The following is a 20,141-nucleotide window of genomic DNA, read 5'->3' as shown; positions in this document are numbered from 1 at the left end:
GATCAAACCCATCAAGCAATGTTACAAGCTGAGCTGGAAGCTTCTAAGAGCTGCTGAGAAGTAGGAATTCAGCTGTTTTAAGCAGGCTTTACTGGGGAAACCATCAAGCTTCCAGGTTCACAAAGGTGTCTTCCTACCAGGCAGATGAGGGGTACCCAAACCTAACATCGTCACCACATACTCAATATCCAACTCATTAAAGCTATTTAAACTGTTAAGAAAAATCTCATGTTTTTATTGTGTAATGTAGCATTGAAACATCTGAACAAATCTGTATCTGGGCTGTACAGGCTGCTGTTCTTTCAATTCTTTGGGTTATAGAGCATCTTGTCAGTACATCAACAACAACCTTTTGCGTTTTCAATTCTTTCCGAGGCATGCTGGTACAACACAAATTTCTCTTGTCAAATGCAGCTAACTAACTTCCAAACATCATGCACAAGGAACTCATCTAGTGACAATGTAAACTCAGCAGAAGGGCAGGTCACAGCTCTTGCTTGCTCGCGCTCTGCAGTGCTGCAGGTTTGTGTATGATATTTGGAATGTTCTGTGAGTGTGAATAATATCAGTAAGAGGAGAGGAGGGGGAAAAAAAAGAAGAACAGGTGCCTCGGGGTCGCCAGCTCAGCCAAAGTTGTGCAATGCTAGCCTGAACATGTCATTGGTGCAAACCCAGGCATCGTTGATGTTCTTTAATAGAAATATCTGGTGGAATCCCATGATAGGATCTTCATCAGCCTGTGGAAAGAAAGGAAGAATGTTCAAAAAAATGCTCTGTCTTGAGAAATGGATTCCAACACACGGTAAGAAAACTTTAAAAGCTAATGCTAACAGTGACACTGCATGCTGTAAGGTATCTAATAACCTTGAGACACTCACACAACCAGAGGTCCCGTTCCAAGTTGTTTGCAAACACACACCTGGGGCCCAACGACAGAAATCCTGGGATGGTTTGTTAGAGTTTTGTGGAATAATTACAAACATCTCATTCCAACAACTTCACAACATCAGTGGAAACGTGCCTGCCTCACTGTGTGCAACTACAGACTTTCTTTGGGCCTTGCCTGAGGAACCAAGCCTAAGATGACATGTATTCAAACGGGTTGTAGTTTGGATTGGATCTCAAAAGAGATTTGCTCTAGAAGCCAACAGCAACAACGCTGCTTGAAGACTCTCTGTAATGATCCAGGCTTCTGAAAGGTTTCCCAGAGCAGGTACAGCTGGCCAGCAACAAAGTGCTTCCTGCTGCTATTTCCAGGACCAACTCTGAAATGGCAGCTGTAGCTGCAAGGAGGTGTTGAAAAGCACAGAGAATCTTTCCAGCAGTGCCTTACCTTCTGTCTCTGCCAATTCAGTGCTATGTTTACAGGAATAAGGGGCTACAGAAGTAGGAATATCAATAGTACTGAATTGAATAGTACTGTAGGGAGGCTGTTTCTGCAATCTAATTGCTTACCAGTCTCATCAGAAACATTATTCAGCCTCAATATGAGGTGGAGATCACAATAGGATTTAATCTGAACAATGCATAGGATCTAGTAACAAAACAATCCCCTAACGCTGACCATACTGTATTCAAAATAGCCTTTTTGGAGGATTTTAAGCTTTCAAAATGAAAAGGGGGGAAAAGCATAAAAAGAAAGTATTGAAAAGCAGCAGCCTGTGAAGCGTGTGAAACAAGCTGTTTAAATGCTGAGGGTTTACTGAGTGGCCTACCTGTCTAGCAAGAAAAGCAAAAGAAAAGACTGAAGAAAGAGAACTGGTATCTATAAACATCTTTTTAAACATGTGGAAGGTATGTAGATGAAAAACTGACTGAGGGACAAAGACAACTTTGAGGAGTTTGCTAAGAACAGCAACCACATCACGGAGCAGGAGGTCTGCCGCAGCACCCATAGCAGAGCGTGTGACTGAAGCACAGTAAGAAAATTCCAATCTAAAACCAACTGCGGGGATTTCATAGCAAAAACTAGTGAAAAATATGGTATGTGATATGCAGTGTGAGGAGGTATATCCATGTAGGATGTATTTCCAAGGATATCCATGGAGGAAAACCAAAAAGGGTGCTAGATTAGCTGTTGTCCCTCAGGAAAGTGATACTGAAATTGGTTTTCAGGTGGTCCTGTGTAGAGCCAGGAGCCAGAATCCATCTTTGAGTGTCTCTTCCAACGCAGGATATACTATGATTCTATGAGTAACTTCTTAGAAACAGCAGCTCAGAGATCACCAGCCACCATGACAAAGAGTGTCAGCAGTTATTAGGAACAGAGACTAAAGCCCATCATTATGCAAACACAAATGCACAGAGCACCCACATACAAATCCTGCATGCATTTCTTACATTAAAAACAAACAAACAAAAAAAAAAGGAAAAGAAAAAAGGTAGAATAAGGAAAGGCCAGAAATGGGTAAGAGATGATCCAGCTACCAAGCTTGCTACATAACTTGCATAGTAAACTGAGAATGACTCTAGCTTGCAAAAAAATGTGATCAAGTGGGCAAGTGGGGAAGATAAACTACTAGCAAATAAATCATGAAGGACAGAGTGAGGGAGGAATCTGGTTTCCTCCAGTCAGAGAATAAGGCAGCAGGAGTATCATTATTTTGGCTTGGAGTTGCTGAAAGAAAAATCATCAAGACAAGTGCTAATAAAGTCACAGTTCAACAGCATGATGAACTGAGCAGTTTTTTGTCATGCTGATATAAGCCTTCTTTCACACTGGGCAGAGGCTCCACAGTAATTAACACAGTGCAAACACAGCAATTGTGCTGAATTAGACTGGCTGTCCATCTTGTTCGTTAGCACATATGACAGCAGTCACACCAATTATTTCAGGGGAATTACCATCATTATGTCTGCCCAGAAAGATGCTTGCATATCCACCCTGAAGAGGCGTCCTGTGTGCTCAAGTCTGGGAGTGTGACATTTCTAGCCTTTCCCAGGTACCAGACATAATGCTTAAATCCCAGGTCTTGCTACTGCTTGATATTCATTTTATACTGCACACATTGGAACCTTTAAGAGAGCTGAGCACACTGAAGTTTGAAATGCAACCCTGTATTTGATAGCACTTTATTAACGTTGTCTTTTTTGACTAAGCCAGAATTGAGTTCAGGTTCATTTCAGCTCCCTTCTAATGGCTTAAATTTAAATCACCAGGCAGAATCTTACCAGCTTGACTAAGCATTAATTACAGCTATTAGTAAGCATTTTGTATACTTGCTGTTGCCTTCTAGTCTCCTCTGAAGTCACCAAGGCACCTACTAGAAGATGCTGACATAGCTTTCACCAAATTTGAGCTTACTCATTACTGACATGAATGTACCTCTACAAAAACAGCCTGGTTTAGAACAGGATTCCTCCACGCGTGTTAAGCACAGCTACACCCCAGCTGGTAGCACTTTGGCTTGAGGGAAGTTCTTCCTTCCCTACGTAATTCAGGACTGGACACGTGAAAAAAGATGAAGAGTTCTTCCCCAAACAGCTGCTCTTCTGCATGTTACTAATTCCCACAATAAAGTCACGTACTGTTGTTTTCTTGTGTCCAGTCTGAAGCTCCCAAGCTGTGGTTTGCAGCCTTTATCCTTCATTACATTGCTTGGCACCACCAAGAATTTGCTTCAGGTCAGTGGAGATACTGAACTTCCAGTCATTAGCAGAAGTACCACACTACCCTACATCTACACATTGCAGGTACACAGCCCTCAGTCACCTCTCCAGACTCCAGCTCTCAAACACTGGTGACCCTGGCAGCTTTTTGACCTCTTCCAGCTCTTCCAACATCCCTTCTGGCCTTGAGGTTTGCAACTGTAAGAAGTCCTCACCTCACAGAACTGTGAGTCACAGTATTAGATGCTGCACTATCTTGTAATCCAAGTGTAGCTGCCAAAGAATAATTTTACCAGCCCCCAAAAAATTGTTACCTTCTTGTCTGGAAAGAAGGTACTCTCCTTCCATCCACACCCCCACAGAGGAAGTATTAATTGAAGCACATACTTGCAGCTATCTTTGTCTCAAAGGAGAGGCTAGTGACTAAAGAGAACAGATTTTGTCAGATGTTAGGCCTCATTTAACAGGCTTTAAGCAACGCTTTAAGTAGCCAACATGCATTGCAAAAGCATCCAGTGATTTGGGTTACCAATTTCCTCTCCCTATCAAGAAAAAGTAACACTGCATATTAGTTAGTTATACATGTGAATTCCACAACACTTCAAAATTCACACTCAGATAGAGCTGCAGATCTTCCATGTTGCTCTGAGAATATGCAAGCCATAGCCATGCTTCTCAGCCACCACAAGCTCAGCTGACAGAAGAGCCAGAAGAAGGCACTCCTTACTCAACCAGGACAGTGAGGACTGCAGGGAGCAGAGGTAAGGCAGAGGTTACACGTTGTGGAGAGCTAGCCTGAAGACTTCATTGGTGCACACCCAGGCACCTTGAATATTTTTCAACAAAAACGTTTGTTGGAAGCCTAGAACTTGGTCATCATCTGCCTAAGCATGACAGGAGAAATATATTACTAGGTGAAGCACACTGGAAATACTGGGTAACATGCTGGAGGAACATAGAACTAGCATCACAACAAAAGAATCTCACTCCTGAAGATTTAAACTGATGCTCAATCTTAATAGTTAAAGCAAGCAAGCACACATAGTGAACAGCAATAAAAGGCTATGAGAGCAGAACTGAAGTAGGCAGAGGCACATTTATTACCCATCCACAGGCTTGAACACATTACTGCCTATCTTAATAACCGTTAGAGAGGATCTTGCATATTTACTTGGCAATATGCCCTTTGATAAAAGCCCTCACTGTGTTTTTTTCTGCCAGGGAGTCTGACCCTCACTAGAGGCATCATTCACCCACTCAGATGCACTCTGTTACACTATAATGTCTTCTCCAAGAAGCTGTTGCATCCAATCCCCTTAAGTCCAGATTGCTCCAAAAGATATTCCGTGTTTACAGATCATATTGGTATGAGCACACAAGGCTGCAGACCAGAACAGTAGAGAGACAGACCCACAGCCTGATTTTGATACAGGACAGTTATGGTTACCAACTGACCACAGATAAATCCCACACCAAAGGGAAAGGCCTAAAGAGTTAAGAGTTAAGGCCAAGAATGACCACTCATAAAAAGCATGCTGCAGGTACTTCAGCCTAGTTATTTTCCTGCAAGATCCTCCACTATATACAACAACACAGGCTTTGCAAATAGAGAATTCAAAAGCACATGCATTAACTGTACTGAGCTTTCAAGAATTTGGTTGTGTGAATAGGAAAACTAAACAGTAAGTGACACGTTTTTTCCCTCCAAATCCAGCTATGGATCTTTTTCCTTAAGACAATCAAGGCTGGACAGAACAGCCACACCATTAAGGTTACTTTTCAATAAAGATAAGTGTGCAGCTCTGTGTTTTTATGCTATACCCTGCATAAAAGCATACCCTGTTCAATACAAACTCCAGATGGGTTGAGCTACTCACCAGCTCTAGGTTACTTACCGAACCCAGCTGTGCTCAATCACCTTTATCTACAACAGCACTAAAGTGTACTAAAGTGATTGCTAGCATGCATGCACAGGAAAAAGCATTTCCTAAGTATGACAATCAGCTTCATGTACTGACAAGAGTGGTTACTATATGCATCATGCTAGAGACTTGCTGAGTATTTCATTTGTCCACCTGTAATAAGTATCATGCTGGTCTTCCTGAACACTTCCTCAGTGCGGAACGGCACTTCTGAATATTATACCACACATTTTAATACCAGCTCTGATCCACTTGGTGATTATACAGTAAGCTTAAAAACATGACCGTGCACAACCAGAGGCAGCTGTGAGTGGCCCAAGACGTTGACCTTAAAGGAATCTTGGTTACATCACTGAGTTTCGTGCACACCCAGACACCAAACAGATGAGATCAGCATGTCTGACCTCACACCTGCCCTGCAATGCAGTGCTTTCTGTGAGCACACACGACTCTTTTGAGCTCGAGCAAGCAGGAGGGAGCAACAAGAAAGCTGGAATCCAACTCACAGTTAGGAAACAGGAGCAACTTTAAGGATAGCCAAAGCCATCTGCATTGGCCTTAGAAGTGGATGCCCAAAAAAATGTTTGCTAGGCAAACAGATTTAAGCTTTCAGTCCTAGGTTTTCTTAACAGTACATTCTGTTGGAGGTTAACAGAAGTGCCATTCAAAGTTAATAGGACAAGGAAGCCTAAATGGCTACTTTAGGAGAAACAGGACCCAAAGCAACTCTAAAGGTTGCATGGCTTTGGAGTCTTGACAGCATGGCTGGACCAAACTCCAACAAATCTTGTTCTGATCATTATTTTAAAAGTGTGAAATCACTGTAGTTATAAAACACTGCCCACTGAGTGCAAGTTCTTAAATACAGGATATTTTTGCAGATTTTAGAACAACTTTCATTAAGTAGTATCATTAACTTGCATCATAACATACCAGGGCTGCAGACACTTCTTCAAAAGGTGATGAGATTGAGCAAGCTCATGCAGTTCGGTACCACAACTTAAACAGCAGCATAACCATACTACAGCCTGAAAACTATTCTGGCTTTTCCTTACAAGAAATGATTTTGGCAAGAGGCATTTGAACTCAAGAGGGAACATTCCCACTGCTTCTGCCTACCAAGGTTAACACCAGGGTTATGGATTTGTATGCTATGGGAGCAAAAAAGTGTGGTCTTACCGAAGAGTTGTCAAGTAACAAAAGATGTACACTAGCACAGCTCCATGTAAATGTTATAAAATATTCTATTAGAGATGCTTTTGTTGTGCAGGAACAGTGTAGTGATGCGTCTGAGTGCAACTGACACTAAAATCTTACAACAGAACAAGGAAAATATTGATGCTTCTTGAGTCCTCGTGTTACATGTGTGCACCATGTAGTAGAACCACAGTATCTTGCTGGATAGGAGCCAATGACAGTCAAATTACAAGGGATTTTACCTAGTGCTAGCTATCTGAAGTACTTTCTTGATAAACTTGAACAGCAAAAGAATGACATCCCAGTGCAACCTCACCAGAATTCCTTCCCCATTGGAGAGAGTATTTTACTTCCAGAAACTGGGTGGTTTAGTATCCTGCAAAAACTTAAGATATAAGCATTTCTTACTGCTTTACCTTAAGCTGTCCCACTACCATACTGAGTATACAGCTGTCAGGTGTAGGTTGGTGGTCTTGTGCTGTGATGCTGTGTTGTATTTTTTGGAAAGGAAGGCTCTGTAATGAAAAGTAGAAAAACAAACAGAGTCACTGCATTGTTGAACTCACAAAACATATATCCAACATTACAAAGTATTTGACAGTATTTAGTAGTATTGCATAGAGAGATTCTGCAACTCAAGACTACTCAGCTGGGTGGATCATAACAGTTACTTTGTGTCATGGTGAGGCTTAAGACAAACTCAAACACGCCCTTTGACAAGTTCTGCATTACCCTGAAGTGGAAAGAGCTCTAAAGACTTCCTAGAAGGCAGAGACATAAGTAGAGAAGACAGGAGTGCTACTAGCAATAACATGAGCAACCAACTTGGCCACACAAGTATAAGGTTTCAGGAAGCATACAAGGAAACTATATCCTTGGCTAAGAGAGAACACAACTGTGGAAGGATCAGGACTGAGGGGAACAAAATAAGCGTACAGAGCAGCCCTCCAATTGCAAATGGACACTATTCAAGAACAGCTTTGAATAAAGCCTCCAGTATTTCCTCTTGGCTGGGTTAATAATGCCAAACTACCATGAACTGGAAAAATGAGTCTGCTAGTTTGAAGAACGTTTTCCAAGGTCACCATCCTGAACTTGAATGTGCTGACTGGGCATGCACACTGCATAAGCATAGGCTGGGACATCACACACCCATCCTTCAGCAAATGAGAGCACTACATAACCGGCCTTAGCACAACAGCTACATGTTAAGCAGGTACTGCGACAGTCTTGTTGGGCACAATGGTACCTGTACAAAGACAGCTGACTGACCCCATCAGAGAAAAAGGGTCCTAATGGCTGGGCAGCCAAACAAACTATTCTTCCTGGGATATGGTGACTGGACTGAGTAGGGTCTGCCAGCATCACCAATATTTAAGATCAAGGGAAACTACCTCAGAAGGATGGTCACATATGGTATCCACCTGTACCAGAGAGAAGCATTTCCTTACATGCAGAGTACAGTAAAAGTGGCTGATGAGTGAAAAGCCACAAGCAAAGCTTGAATCCTTCTTTTAAGTCATGAGAAATTCTGCAAGAACATAGTTTTTTCGGGGCAGTTTAAACTCAGGCCTGGTTGCAGACTAAGCCAGAAGTACGAGAAGCAAGCTACCAGCATCCTATTCTTGACTTTCTCTGATGGACCTCACAGTGCAGAGACCACACTTGCAAGCACTACTCTCACTTTATAAGATGTCCAGCCTGAGAAGCCTACTACATGCAATAAGCTAAATCCAAGGCCTTACTGGCAGAGATTTTGGATAAGTTTGGATAATACAAGACAACCCAACTGTAGCAGGATTCTTCAAGAGACACAAGATATTTCACCCAACACTAAAGCTTGTCTGCAAGCGCTCTATCATTAGAGCTACCCACTCCAGCTTCTTCCCTGCTCCACGAAGCTCCTGGAACTACAGGTTTACATCAACTGCTCTAACCGAACAGGTGTTCTGAAATGATTCTTCCATCCAGCACCTCTTAAGACAGAAGGCATGCATGTCAGCTCCCACTCTTTAACAAGGGTGCAGGTGCACAAGTGCTTGCAAAGCAATGTCTTTTTGACCTTGTCCAATTGTATCAGCATCATCTGACAGAGCAGGCTGAAAGGTGCTGTAGTGTTGCTATAATACAGCAGATATCTTGCTGCCAAGAGAAAAACCTGCCTCTTTGTGTTTAAGGCCCAGTACCGAAGAACACAGGGTTACAGAAGTGCAAAAGAACTCCAGTGCCAAACTTTCAGCCATGTGCCCAACAATGCTCAGACACTCCAGAAGCACAAAGACAGCAGGTGCACAAATTAGGCTAAAAGAGCAAACAAAACCCACACAGCTTGTTGCTGACAGCCACAGAGCAAGAGTCAGGCTAAGATGCTAGAGTCCCACAACAAGCCACAGTACGGGAGAGCACAAAATAATCTTACTGCATTTCTTCCTTCCTTTAAACAGATGAATTAACTAAAATACTTCCCTAGGGGAAAGAAATATGCCTCCATTCACCAAGCAAGACTGTGCAGCAAAAACGTGAATGCACGAAGTCTGACTTCCACCATAAAAAGGTAAGACAAAGATGATACAACACTCTGGTGGGAAATAGGCTGATCTGCACTGGACCAGATCCAAGGTAGCAGCCTGAGATGCTGGGGCCATGCAAGTTTTAGCTAGTTGGATGTCCAAATGGCTGGTAGCCTGCTGCCTGAGGAGCAATGAGTAAACAAGCAACTCCAGAGCGTGACTATTTACTCATGCCTCATCTGGAAGCAAGCAGTTGCAAGCTGTACTATTTCCGAGGTGTGTGGCCTTCTCAAAAGCAATGCAGGCACCTAAAACTCAGACCTCAGAGCAAATCTCAGCCTATCAGTTAAAGATACCTCAGATGAAAGTACTGATCCCAAAACACAGGAGGAAGAGCTGTGTAACAACACACACAGACAAATAACAAAGATTTTCTTCTCAAAGTGCAAAACAAAAAGCCTGAAACTGTGTCACATTGTTTGACACACTGTGCCCTGAGCAGGACATAATGGGAGCTATAAAGCACATATTCCACATATCTTGCACAAGAAAAAGTTTCAGGTCCCACGACAGCTTATAAGCACACCCATTTTTAAAGAAGAGGCATATCTGAAAAAGACTAAACTTCTCCAAGTTTAACACAAAAACATGGAGGGTTTCAGTCTGTATACGTTACAAAATGCTTTCCTCTGACTTGATGCAAGAAGAAACCCTGGCTTCACAGTACAGAAACATAACCATAACTACTCATACCAGAAAAAACAAGGTATGCTGCACTGAGGGTAACCCGGGTTCCTCACTATAGAACTTAAATCACATTTTTAAGAGGCAGCTAGTTCACAGTCTATAGCATTGTCTCCCAAAACATTCAGGAAGGACTGAAGACTTACAGAGAGTTTTTCAACAATAGCTGCTTTGCCCTGGAACTGCTGTCCTTCCCACGTAAGGCATGATGCATCAATCTGAGGGAAAAGAGAAAACAAGAATGATCAGCCTCGTTTAGGTAATGCTTCACAAATCTTATTAAGAGGTTTTGCTTTCTTGGCACGTATCCTTAGAATCCAACTATTTGGAAACAACCTCAAAGGGAGATGGAAAGAAACCACAAAGAGCAATTGAAATCGTTTAGAACTGTCAGCTGGAAATCAAGTAGATTAAGTTTCATTATCATGATTCAACTAGCAAAAAAGTTCCTGGCTCTGGATCTATGTTAGCTTTCATGAAAAAGTCTAAGAGTATGGGGCACAAGTCAAGCACACAGAGAAAAAATGAAGCGTGATATAAAGTCTTGTACCACCACACTTCAGTCAACTAAGGTACCAACCTGCATTTCCTATTTACACCCAGAAAAGTGGAATGTGCATCTAAAAGGCTTTTTAACAGATTGCCAGCCCTGTGTGGCACAAAACGATTGAGATGCTTCAGCCTAAAAGCTCTTCCCACGTACGAGAGAAAGTGCGCAGAGCACACAACATCAGGTGCAACAGCAACATGTCAAAAGCCTCATATTCATGGAACTCCACCAAACACTACATCGATGAGCTGCATAACACAGTCTGCTTCTGCATAGGTACCTCCACTGAATGCTGATGAAAGGTAAAAATGCCCTAAGGGCAGAAAAAAAGCACAAGTTCATTGTATGGATGGCCACGTTTCCAGAATTAATTAGTCTGTACTTATTACCAGTCTTCTGAGGATCTGAAGTATTTTAGTAATGGCATGACAGGAACTGCTAAGTACTTTCATATTTAGAGCTGTGATTAAACATTGGCTACTTGGTTGTCCCTGCTTTATAGGCTCTCTGTTCACAGTTCCTTTGTCAAAACAAGGCAACAGCTTGCAAACATGTAAGAATCCAAAGAGCAAATGCTATCAGTGTTGGTAGAGACTGCTGAGGTGTAAGGTGGGGCATCAGATGGTGTTCTTACAACGTAAATCCTCCAAAACTTGGTGAATCTTCATATGACTCATCCAGCAAGGGTCAGAAAAACAGGACATGCTGCTGGAAGACTTGTCAGACTTGAGTGCCTTGCTGGAACAGCTCAGCCACCCAGCAGCATTCCTCACCACCAGTAATCACACAGAGCACTCTGCATCTTCTGGAGGTAAAAACTGCAAGTTCAGCAGGTGCAGTTGCACTGACTGATATTCCAAGTCAGGATAAAACCCACTATCCCACCCTAAGCATTCCCACACATCGAAATAAGGAATTCTGGGGATGTGATGGGACAGGGTATCTTTATTAGATACTTACATATATTGCTCCTAACTGAGTCCTGTCTGCATCAAAAAGCTGGTAGTAATGTTGTACGAAGCTGGACCCAATCTGCTCCCAGATAGGCTTGTCTCCCATTCTGAATCCTCACCTGCAGCCAGTGACTGTAAAACAAAACAAGGGATTATGAGAAAGAGAAATTGCATAAACAAGAGTAACACTAGGCTGCAGCATCAGTGGACACAGACTGCCTCAGCTGGCCAAAATCATTCTTGAGGAAAATGACCAACACCACCTCTGCATCTCTACAAAGAGTATCCTATTAGTGGTACACAGTCAGAGTTCATTCACTTCCACTAGCTACCTGCATAGCACAGCCTAGCTTTGGGACCTGCTTTCTTCTATTATCCCATCACTAAAGCTGAGGTATACTCAGTGTTCAGAATTGAAACTGGAATCATTTCAAGACATGGTGGTAAAATTATTAAGATCTCCCCTAGCTAGAAGAACATTCCTTTCAACTAAAACACTCTGCATTTCTAGCTCTCCACATCTGACCTACATGGGATGTGCTGCTCCTACAGGCTCCACTGAGAAAATGCCATCTCCCCATATTGTTACATGATTCTCAGTCTGATTCTTTCCTAGAATCATGGCAATTAGCAAGCTAATTAGAAGTACAGCCCTCACACAGATGGGTACCTGGCTCTATTAGCATTGATTTACTTCTTTTTTCCCTGAAACATTACATGAAACTCACCTATCCCATTTCTGAAACATCCTTAACTCATCAGCAACCGCTCAGTCAATGTAGCCAGCACTGAACTCGGGAACTCCTTACCATGAAGCAGACAACCTCAGCTTGTACTGAAATTTGTACCTTTCTAAAGTCACTTCCTTGCTTTCAAACAGCCTTCATCCCACACCTCAGAAGATGCAGCAGCAGCTCTCCAGCTACACAACAATTCCAGACTGTGCATGAGTAGCACAGGAAGGATTTGCCAGTGAATCTCCCCAGATGTAGCAAAGGTCTCCCACACAACACTGCTGGGGAGCTGCCTCGGTCCTGAATTTGCACAAGCACACTGGGTTTTAAGAATGCACCAAATGATCCCATGGGAACTAATCTGCATGAGCTCATTGTTCAAGGCCTTCAGTTTTCCCTACAAGCGATAATCAACCAAAAATGCAACATGGGATTGTCCTCTTTCACTACATTTGTCAGAACAAACCTTGCAGACACCAACATACCTTCCAGAAGAAACCTCAGGATCCAGAATGAATGTCAAGACTGCTATGGGCTCGAGCATTCTGCCTTTGTGTCATTATCCTGTCCATCTCTGTTGAATTCTTAATGTAGCACAGACTACAAGCTTTTGTCTCTCACAATCAAAAAAAAAAAAAGCCTTCTTACCACCCTGTTCCCCCTAATGCCATCCCTTCTACACTGGCTTACACTAAGCAAACTCCATGGGATTGGTTTTGACTTGCTGAGCCCTGGCTGCACAGTCCTGTTGTTGTTTCGCAGGTGGGAGACAAATCCATGCCCAATGAATGAGGAACACAACCCAAACCAGCAGAGATCTCCTTAGCAGAGGCAGATGGGCCTTGCGGTGCCCTCCCAGCACTTGGGACATTGACCATAAGTCTCCCAGTGTGCTGCTGAAGATGAGATCTACCTCTAACCTCTCTGTCCCCATCTCAAAAGTCCTGGGGAAAGCACCCCAGCTTCAGCAAGTCTTCCTCAGGATTTATCCTTCCATTGTAATCCTCATTGGGCAAGCTGCAGCCCAAGTGAGTGACACACAGCACAGCCTTCAAGAACACTTCTGTACTTCTGCTCACATTTCCTCACCTTTGTACCATGGCCAGGCACAAGGTTTCTGTGCTTCCTATGAGAAGATGATGAACGCTGGCAGGGCAGCACAGCTCACATGTCTTCTAAAATATGTCCTTACAGGAGAAAGGAGAGCCTGGATCACATACAAGCATGCCAACCTCCCTCTCAGCTTCTGCAGAAGCCTTCTGACGCCCTCACTGCACTTCTCCCTGTACTTCCTGCTAGTGAGAGAAGATGCCCATGCCTTGTTTGGAAACCCAGAAATACTAGTATTTGGTTTTTTAAAGCCTGCTGTTTGCATTCCAGACCTGAGGGTACCTACAGGCAATAGTCTGGGATAGCAGGCTGGTGCAGCAAACAGCCCAAGTGAAAAATCACTTCAGTTCCTGTAGCCCATCAACTCCTCAGCTCCACCCCACGAACACAGATAAGTATCAGACATCCTTCCCAAACGTTCAAGTGTGAATCTCATTAAACAGTATCTAACTAATAAACAGCAGCCACCATCTTATTCTTCTGCATGTAAAAGAAGTTGGCTCTAAGCGAAATCTGTTTAATCCATGACATGTATTCCCCCTTAAGAGCTCACTGCATCATCACACAAAGCCAAGCTGCAGCTGTACACCAGCCCTGCAGCTCCTTGAGCCCCAGCCACCTTCTGTTCAAGCATGAAACTGAGAAAGCCTTTAAGCCAGTCAGAAATTAAGAGATTGGTATTTTAAATTTAGAAAGTGGTTTCATGGCTTTTAAAATTAGCATGCAAGCTCGCTACCTTAAAAACGTATTTGTATTCTGTTAAGTAAAACACTGCTAAATAAATCTGTAGAAATCCAACAGTGTTGATTTTGTTAGAGAAGTGAGAGCTGAACTAGAAAAAAAATCTGCTGAAATTAATGACTCCTGGTTAATTTTGACTTCTTTTTTTCCCCTGTGCCCCTCATACACAGTTCTATTTAATACACTCTTCCCCAAAAGGCTTGTCTTCCTTTTCTGATGCGTCACCCTTTCCTCCATGGTGTCTCATGTTTCCTGCTGGGAAGTTTAGAGCACAGGTTCTTTCCAGCAGCAAGGCTGAGCTATCACTGTGCCTCAGTGAGTCTAACACTTGGACTCATAGTACTTGTTACATAGCTTGGAATCTGCTCATATTAAAGAGCTCATCCCCAGCTCAGACACCAGCCAGCAGTCAGTGTTCAAGCAGAAGCCCAATGTAGCCCATAAAGGTTACAGCTGCCAGCAATTGTCCCTCTTAAATGGTACACTGTTACAGCACAGCGCTCTGCCACTGCTCTGCAGGGGACCTCTTGGTGACACCCACCCAAATTTTCCTTCCCCACCACACACTGACATCCCCTAATGTAAACTCCTGCCCTCTTCATGCCTCCTATACTTCATACACCTCTTGACCAACACAGCAGTGGCTGAATCCCCACCACTCTCATCTCACACTCGCCTTTCTGCAGCTCAGCACTTCCACATCCCTGACCCCAAAGCAAAGGTCCTGCAGCACAGATGGAATTCAGACCTACACCCTGCAAGACTACCCAGTTCACCACGGCAGCCTTTCATCAATGCAAACAAAGCCACCCCAAACAAAACTCCTGCATGGCCCCACCCACTGCAGCATCACTGCCGGGTGCTTCTGTTGCTGCTCAATCTTGCCAAATAAACCAAGGCAGCCCAATAACCCAAAGGCTCCCTCCCCATCCTTTGATATCCTGGGCCACCAGCCATACAGGTCCACATGAGAGACGACTGTTACAATAAACCTTGACCCAACTGCTTTGGCACACAGCAGAAGGCACTGATACTAAGTGAAGCTTAGTATCACAGAAACATAGGATCTTTTAGCAGCTTAGGTATTTATACCTACATTCATTCCTTCTTCTGTGTTGCTCTGACCCAGGGTTTGAGAGGTTGGGATGAACACGAGGTCTGGTTGAAAACTCTTCCTATAGCTTCCTTCAACAAATCAGAAATGATGAGAACAACCTGGAGGTGATTCTGTCAGCACGTACTAATGCTACTCACAGAGATGTAAGTGAAGGAAAAGCCACTTTTGTATTTTGCCATTCACGGACAGATGAAAACAAATTGCTATCCCTGAAGCCTATGAGAACTGGCAACCTTGGGAGGAGATGGGCTGTCACCACATCTCTGCAGGACAGAAAAAGGCCTCAAAGGATTGTTCTAGCCAGCAGCTGTGCTTACTGCATTATCAGGCCTGGACACATGCAAGCTGACTGCTATCAGGTAACAAATTTAAAGTCTTTCTGAGTTCAAGAAGTGCATGCCAGCACTTCTATGAGAACCCTACCCTATTCTTTCTGACATCAACACAGACTAGTACTTGGGTATGAGTAGTAGTGAGTAAAGTAGCATTCTTTAGCTATGCGCATTACGTATTGGATTCCCTTTGCAAGGGACGCCCCATGCAAGAAGCTACAACGAATCACACAACAAGCACAAGCAAAAAAGCTCAATGCAGTCTTACTTGCAGAAAACAAAGGAATAAAAAAAGAGAAAAGCCTAAAAGAATACTCTACCGCACTGACAGAAGGGAACGACTCCCCATCTATTCTGCAGTTTCCAAGTATGACTACACAGCTTCCATGAGAAATCTGAGCACAAACAAACCACACCCCCTGAATATTAAAGCTGGCCCTATACACCGTTGCACCAAAGTTAAGCTCTCTTAAGACCACTGAGGCTTTAAAACACACCGAGCTGGCAGGCTGCTCTCTGGAAGACAGAAGATCCACTTAACAGGAGCAGCAATGCCCCCTTCTAACCAGTGCCATGGGCCAGGGCTACCTGGGGATCCACACACAATCTGGACCATCCATTGCTGCACCCTTTGCTACTGATTAACAGAGGGAGACAATGAAGAACTCACAGCTGTGCCAGCTCCTGTTGCACACACATGTATTTTATGCACTGTGAATGAGAAGTAGTGAGCAGTCTTTAGAGTGCCACAAAGAAAAATGTAAAGCAGTAAATAACTTTTCAACTATTTTTCCTTCATCCTCTTCCCTACTGCTACTAAATTACCACAGTAGGAGTTCCTCCTGCATGCTCTAAGAACACAGTGGAGCCACCATCACTTTTCTCACCCAATGCCTACTCCAAGAATCACTCGACAGCAGATAAGCTGCCTTTAGCAAAGGCATACACTATCAAGAGAAGAAACAAAGCAAATGATGGTAGCATCCTTAAATAATTCAGGTGGGGAACTGCAGGAGCTCCAACCTCCACCTCCACACAGGGTCAGCCAGGGTATCAGGCCAGATCAGACCAGGCTGCTCAGGCCTTTATTCACTTTGATCCCAAGAGCCTCTGAAAACAGAGATAACACAAACCCCCACAGGGCAAGCTGTTTCAACACTCCAATCTACACACAGAGTAAAAGCCCCCCATCCCATAGCAGAATACCTTCAAGTTTTGGAGGCCTCTCACCTCCCCCAGTCCCCTCACCTATATGGAAAGCCATCCTGCAGGTGGTAGAAGGCCAGAGCTGAGTCCTACTTGTGCTTCTCCAGAGAAAGCAAGCTCAGGGCAGAGACAGAATGCATCTCAATGTGAGGGTAAGAATGCAAGAAATTATTCTAAACATGCTTTCAGACCTGGAAAGAATTAAGTCTGAGTATGTGCACAGCTGTAAAATGGAAAGTGAGAAAGGCGTGACAAGGAGCAGACAGTTTCCTCCTGAAAAATACAGAAAATAATTGACTTTTCTCGGTTTTCTCTTTTTTTTTTCCCCCTCTCCTCCAACTTCATTAAAACAAATTAATGCAGGAATTATGCCAACCCGAAGTGTATTTTGGTGGTTACAGACGTTAGCAAGAACAGGGACACTAGTAAATAAATGGACGGGGGAGGTAGTTCTGCAAAAGCTTTCCCTGTGCTCAGTTTGATGCTCACCCTGTCTGCAATCTGACAGCCCCCGAGTCACAGAAGCACCCTAGATGATTTTCAAATAGATGGGCATATATTATTATTTCATCCATAACTGGGTAAGACAAGAACACTTTGCTGTTAAGCAACAACGCTACGCACATGTTGATTCTATATGCGGCTGTTTATTTCATGGTACCCTCAATGAAACCCAAAAACCAGAATACAAATGCACAAGGCTGAATCCTTGCTATGTTCCCCAGGTGGAACTCCAGAATGGTCACCTTCAGAAAGGCAGGGGGCACAGGGCAGAACAACACAGCTGCTCCACAGTCATTCCTCACCTTCTAGGCAGAGCAACACAACGTTTCGTGTCCAAGAAATAGCAGGCTGTCAGATGTTTCCTTCTGTCCATCCCTGTGACTATTACGACAGCTGTTTCAGGTTAAGAGAAAACCAAAAGCTATTTTTTAAGCTACAGAAGAAAAAAAAACCTACATTACAATTACTCAAAATTTAATCAGGTTTCTTCATGGACTGAAAGACCCAAAGTAACATCCAGTTTTATCCCTGCAAGGTCTTCCACCATTGACTGCCATCTCATCCCTTTGTTCACAATACAGTTTGGCCCATCCAAGAACAATTCCAGTTGCATGTTTATCCAGATGGCCTTGTAAATATCAGCCCTAAAGGAGGCAGCACAAAGCACCCCTAAAAACACAGTCCTGTGGACTTACTTAGGTGCTGAATGCAAGAGGACCAAGTTAAAGGCTGCATTATATTACCCCGCTGTAGGTTTAGTCACAGCATTCCCTCATTACTGACTGACACCGTTAAAACAAGGAAGATTTTCTGCAGCACATTTTATGATCAACAAGCTTTGCAGGCACATAAGCACGGCTTGTTAAACCTCATCTCCACACCAACAGTCTCCGATCTTTGTTAAGCTCCAGATTCGCAACATATGCCTGGAAAAAGAAGGAAAAAAAACCACAACACCCACACTCGCAGAACTTTTCCTATGGCACCTACCTACCTCACACTTCCACAATCATGCATTTTTCATTCCTCATTTGCTTTCTGCAAGCACACGGTATCATAGAGTGGCTTGGGTTGGAAGGAACCTCAAGGAATCATGAAGCTCCAACCCACCTGCCACATACAGGGCCACCAACCTTCACATTTAATACTAGACCAGGCTGCCCAGGGCCCCATCCAACCCTGTAGGAATGGGGCATCCAAGCCTCTCTGCACAGCCTGTTCCAGCACCTTACCACTCCTTCTGTGAAGAACTTCCCCCCGATAGCCACTCTAAACCTTCCCTCCTTGAGCTTCAAACCATCCCCCTTATTCCGTCACTATCTACCCAAGTAAAAAGTTGATTCCCCTCCTTCTTATAATCCTCTTTAAATACTGAAAGGCTGCAATGAGGTCTCTTTGTAATCTCTACTTCCAGAGAGCAGGGTATGCAAAGGTGCATTTGTGCACAAATGCGGATATTAAATCTACCTGTGACACCCCAACATTTGGGAGTTTAAAAGCAACTGGAAGAAATCACCTCTTAGATATGAGCTGTTGGCATAGGCTGCAATCCTTACATGGACTATAACCACACACCACTAGTAATGACACGACCTACTATAACCAACAGGGACAACAGAAACCCCACTAGAGAGAACTGCAGTAAGTTGATGGAGCTTTCAGAACAAAAGGAATAATGAATGGTAAAGCAACTATATTTCAAGCTACCCACTGAATAAGCTGTAGTCTTCTAGGGAGGTGTATGAAACAAGCAGAAACTACGGTGAAAAAGAGCTGAACAGCCCCAAAGTGGGCCACAATATTACTGTATTATCACAGAATGGCTTAGGATGGAAAGAACCTTAAGGATTACCTAGCTTTAATCTCCTGATGTGGACAGGGCTGCCCAGAGCCCATCCATGTCCTGGGGCACCTCCACGATGGGGCCCCCACAGCTCTCCCTCAGCACCCTCACGGGGAAGGATTTCTTCCTCACACCTAACCTACATTTCCAATGAGGCGATGCGTTTCATTGATGACGCTGTAACTTCTGACCTGCAAGCACCTCTTCTCTCTCTATCGCTACTACAGCCTGAAGTCACCCCCAGCAGGATACAGGGCCTCCTGGCCGCAGCAGGCAGGTCGGTGTGTGCCGCGGCGACCGGCCCGAAGCCCCCAGCTCCGCAGCCAGCCCCCAGCTGTCCTTTGTTCGGCTACCGCACCGCACACACCGCAAACACAGCCCTAAAGCCTCGGGCACCAACTTCAGCCCGAATCCGGACAACTTGGGACTCGGAGCCTGCAGTTATCTCGTTTCACACAGCCCGGCGCCGCGCGAGGCCGGCGGTCACCACAGAGGGAAGCGCAGCCCCGCATCCCCCTCACAAACCGCCTCCCCGCACCCAAACGGCGGCGGCGGCGCCGCCCCTCCGCCCGCAGGGCCTCGCCCAGCCCGCCGCCCCGCTCCCCCGGCCACCGCCTCAAAGACGGGGAAGGTCAGGGCCGGGTTCGGCCCAGCGCCTACCGGCAACGCCCCGCAGCGCAGAGCCGCCGAACGAGGCCGCGTACCGACAGCCGGGCCCCGCCGAGCCGCCCCGCCCCCCGCACTCACCCCGCAGCTCCCACTATGGCGGCGGCCCCGTGCGCGGCGCGAACCCCCTCAGCCTTTCTCGCCCGAGTTCCGCGCCCCGCCCCACACCGTCCAGCCCCGCCCCGATGCACGCCGGGAAAACGAGTCCGGCCGGCGCAAGCGCCACACTCTGAGATGGGCGTGGAGGACTACAAATCCCGACGTGCCCCGCGGCGCCGCCCGCGGTGGCTTATTTGAATGAGGGAAAGGAGAGCGCGCAGCGCTGCGCCCGCGGGCCGCGCCCCGGGGCACTGTGGGATTGCGGCGGGGCGCAGAGGGGAGCCTTCCATCTTTCCCCTCCCCC

At 44.9% G+C, this 20,141-nt stretch overlaps 1 protein-coding gene across 2 annotated transcripts; it reads right to left on the bottom strand.

The window, feature by feature from the left end:
- Positions 1-212: 212 nt before the first annotated feature.
- On the bottom strand, positions 213-19,943 carry NUTF2 (nuclear transport factor 2). 2 transcript variants are annotated; one of them, XM_072346834.1, is made up of 5 exons: positions 19,820-19,943; positions 11,493-11,617; positions 10,129-10,200; positions 7,145-7,243; positions 213-737 (listed from the first exon to the last, which is right to left on the bottom strand). In XM_072346834.1, the coding sequence occupies exons 2-5, from the start codon at positions 11,589-11,591 to the stop codon at positions 624-626; spliced, it is 384 nt and encodes a 127-aa protein (XP_072202935.1). In that variant the 5' UTR covers positions 11,592-11,617; positions 19,820-19,943; the 3' UTR covers positions 213-623. The 2 variants fall into 2 exon arrangements, with proteins under 2 accessions (XP_072202935.1, XP_072202936.1); XM_072346835.1 differs by lacking the exon at positions 19,820-19,943 and adding an exon at positions 19,733-19,812.
- Positions 19,944-20,141: the final 198 nt, after the last annotated feature.

This window comes from Excalfactoria chinensis, chromosome 11 (assembly GCF_039878825.1).
Source record: "Excalfactoria chinensis isolate bCotChi1 chromosome 11, bCotChi1.hap2, whole genome shotgun sequence".
NCBI classification, from domain to species: domain Eukaryota; kingdom Metazoa; phylum Chordata; class Aves; order Galliformes; family Phasianidae; genus Excalfactoria; species Excalfactoria chinensis.
This window is presented reverse-complemented; position numbering and strand designations above follow the sequence as displayed.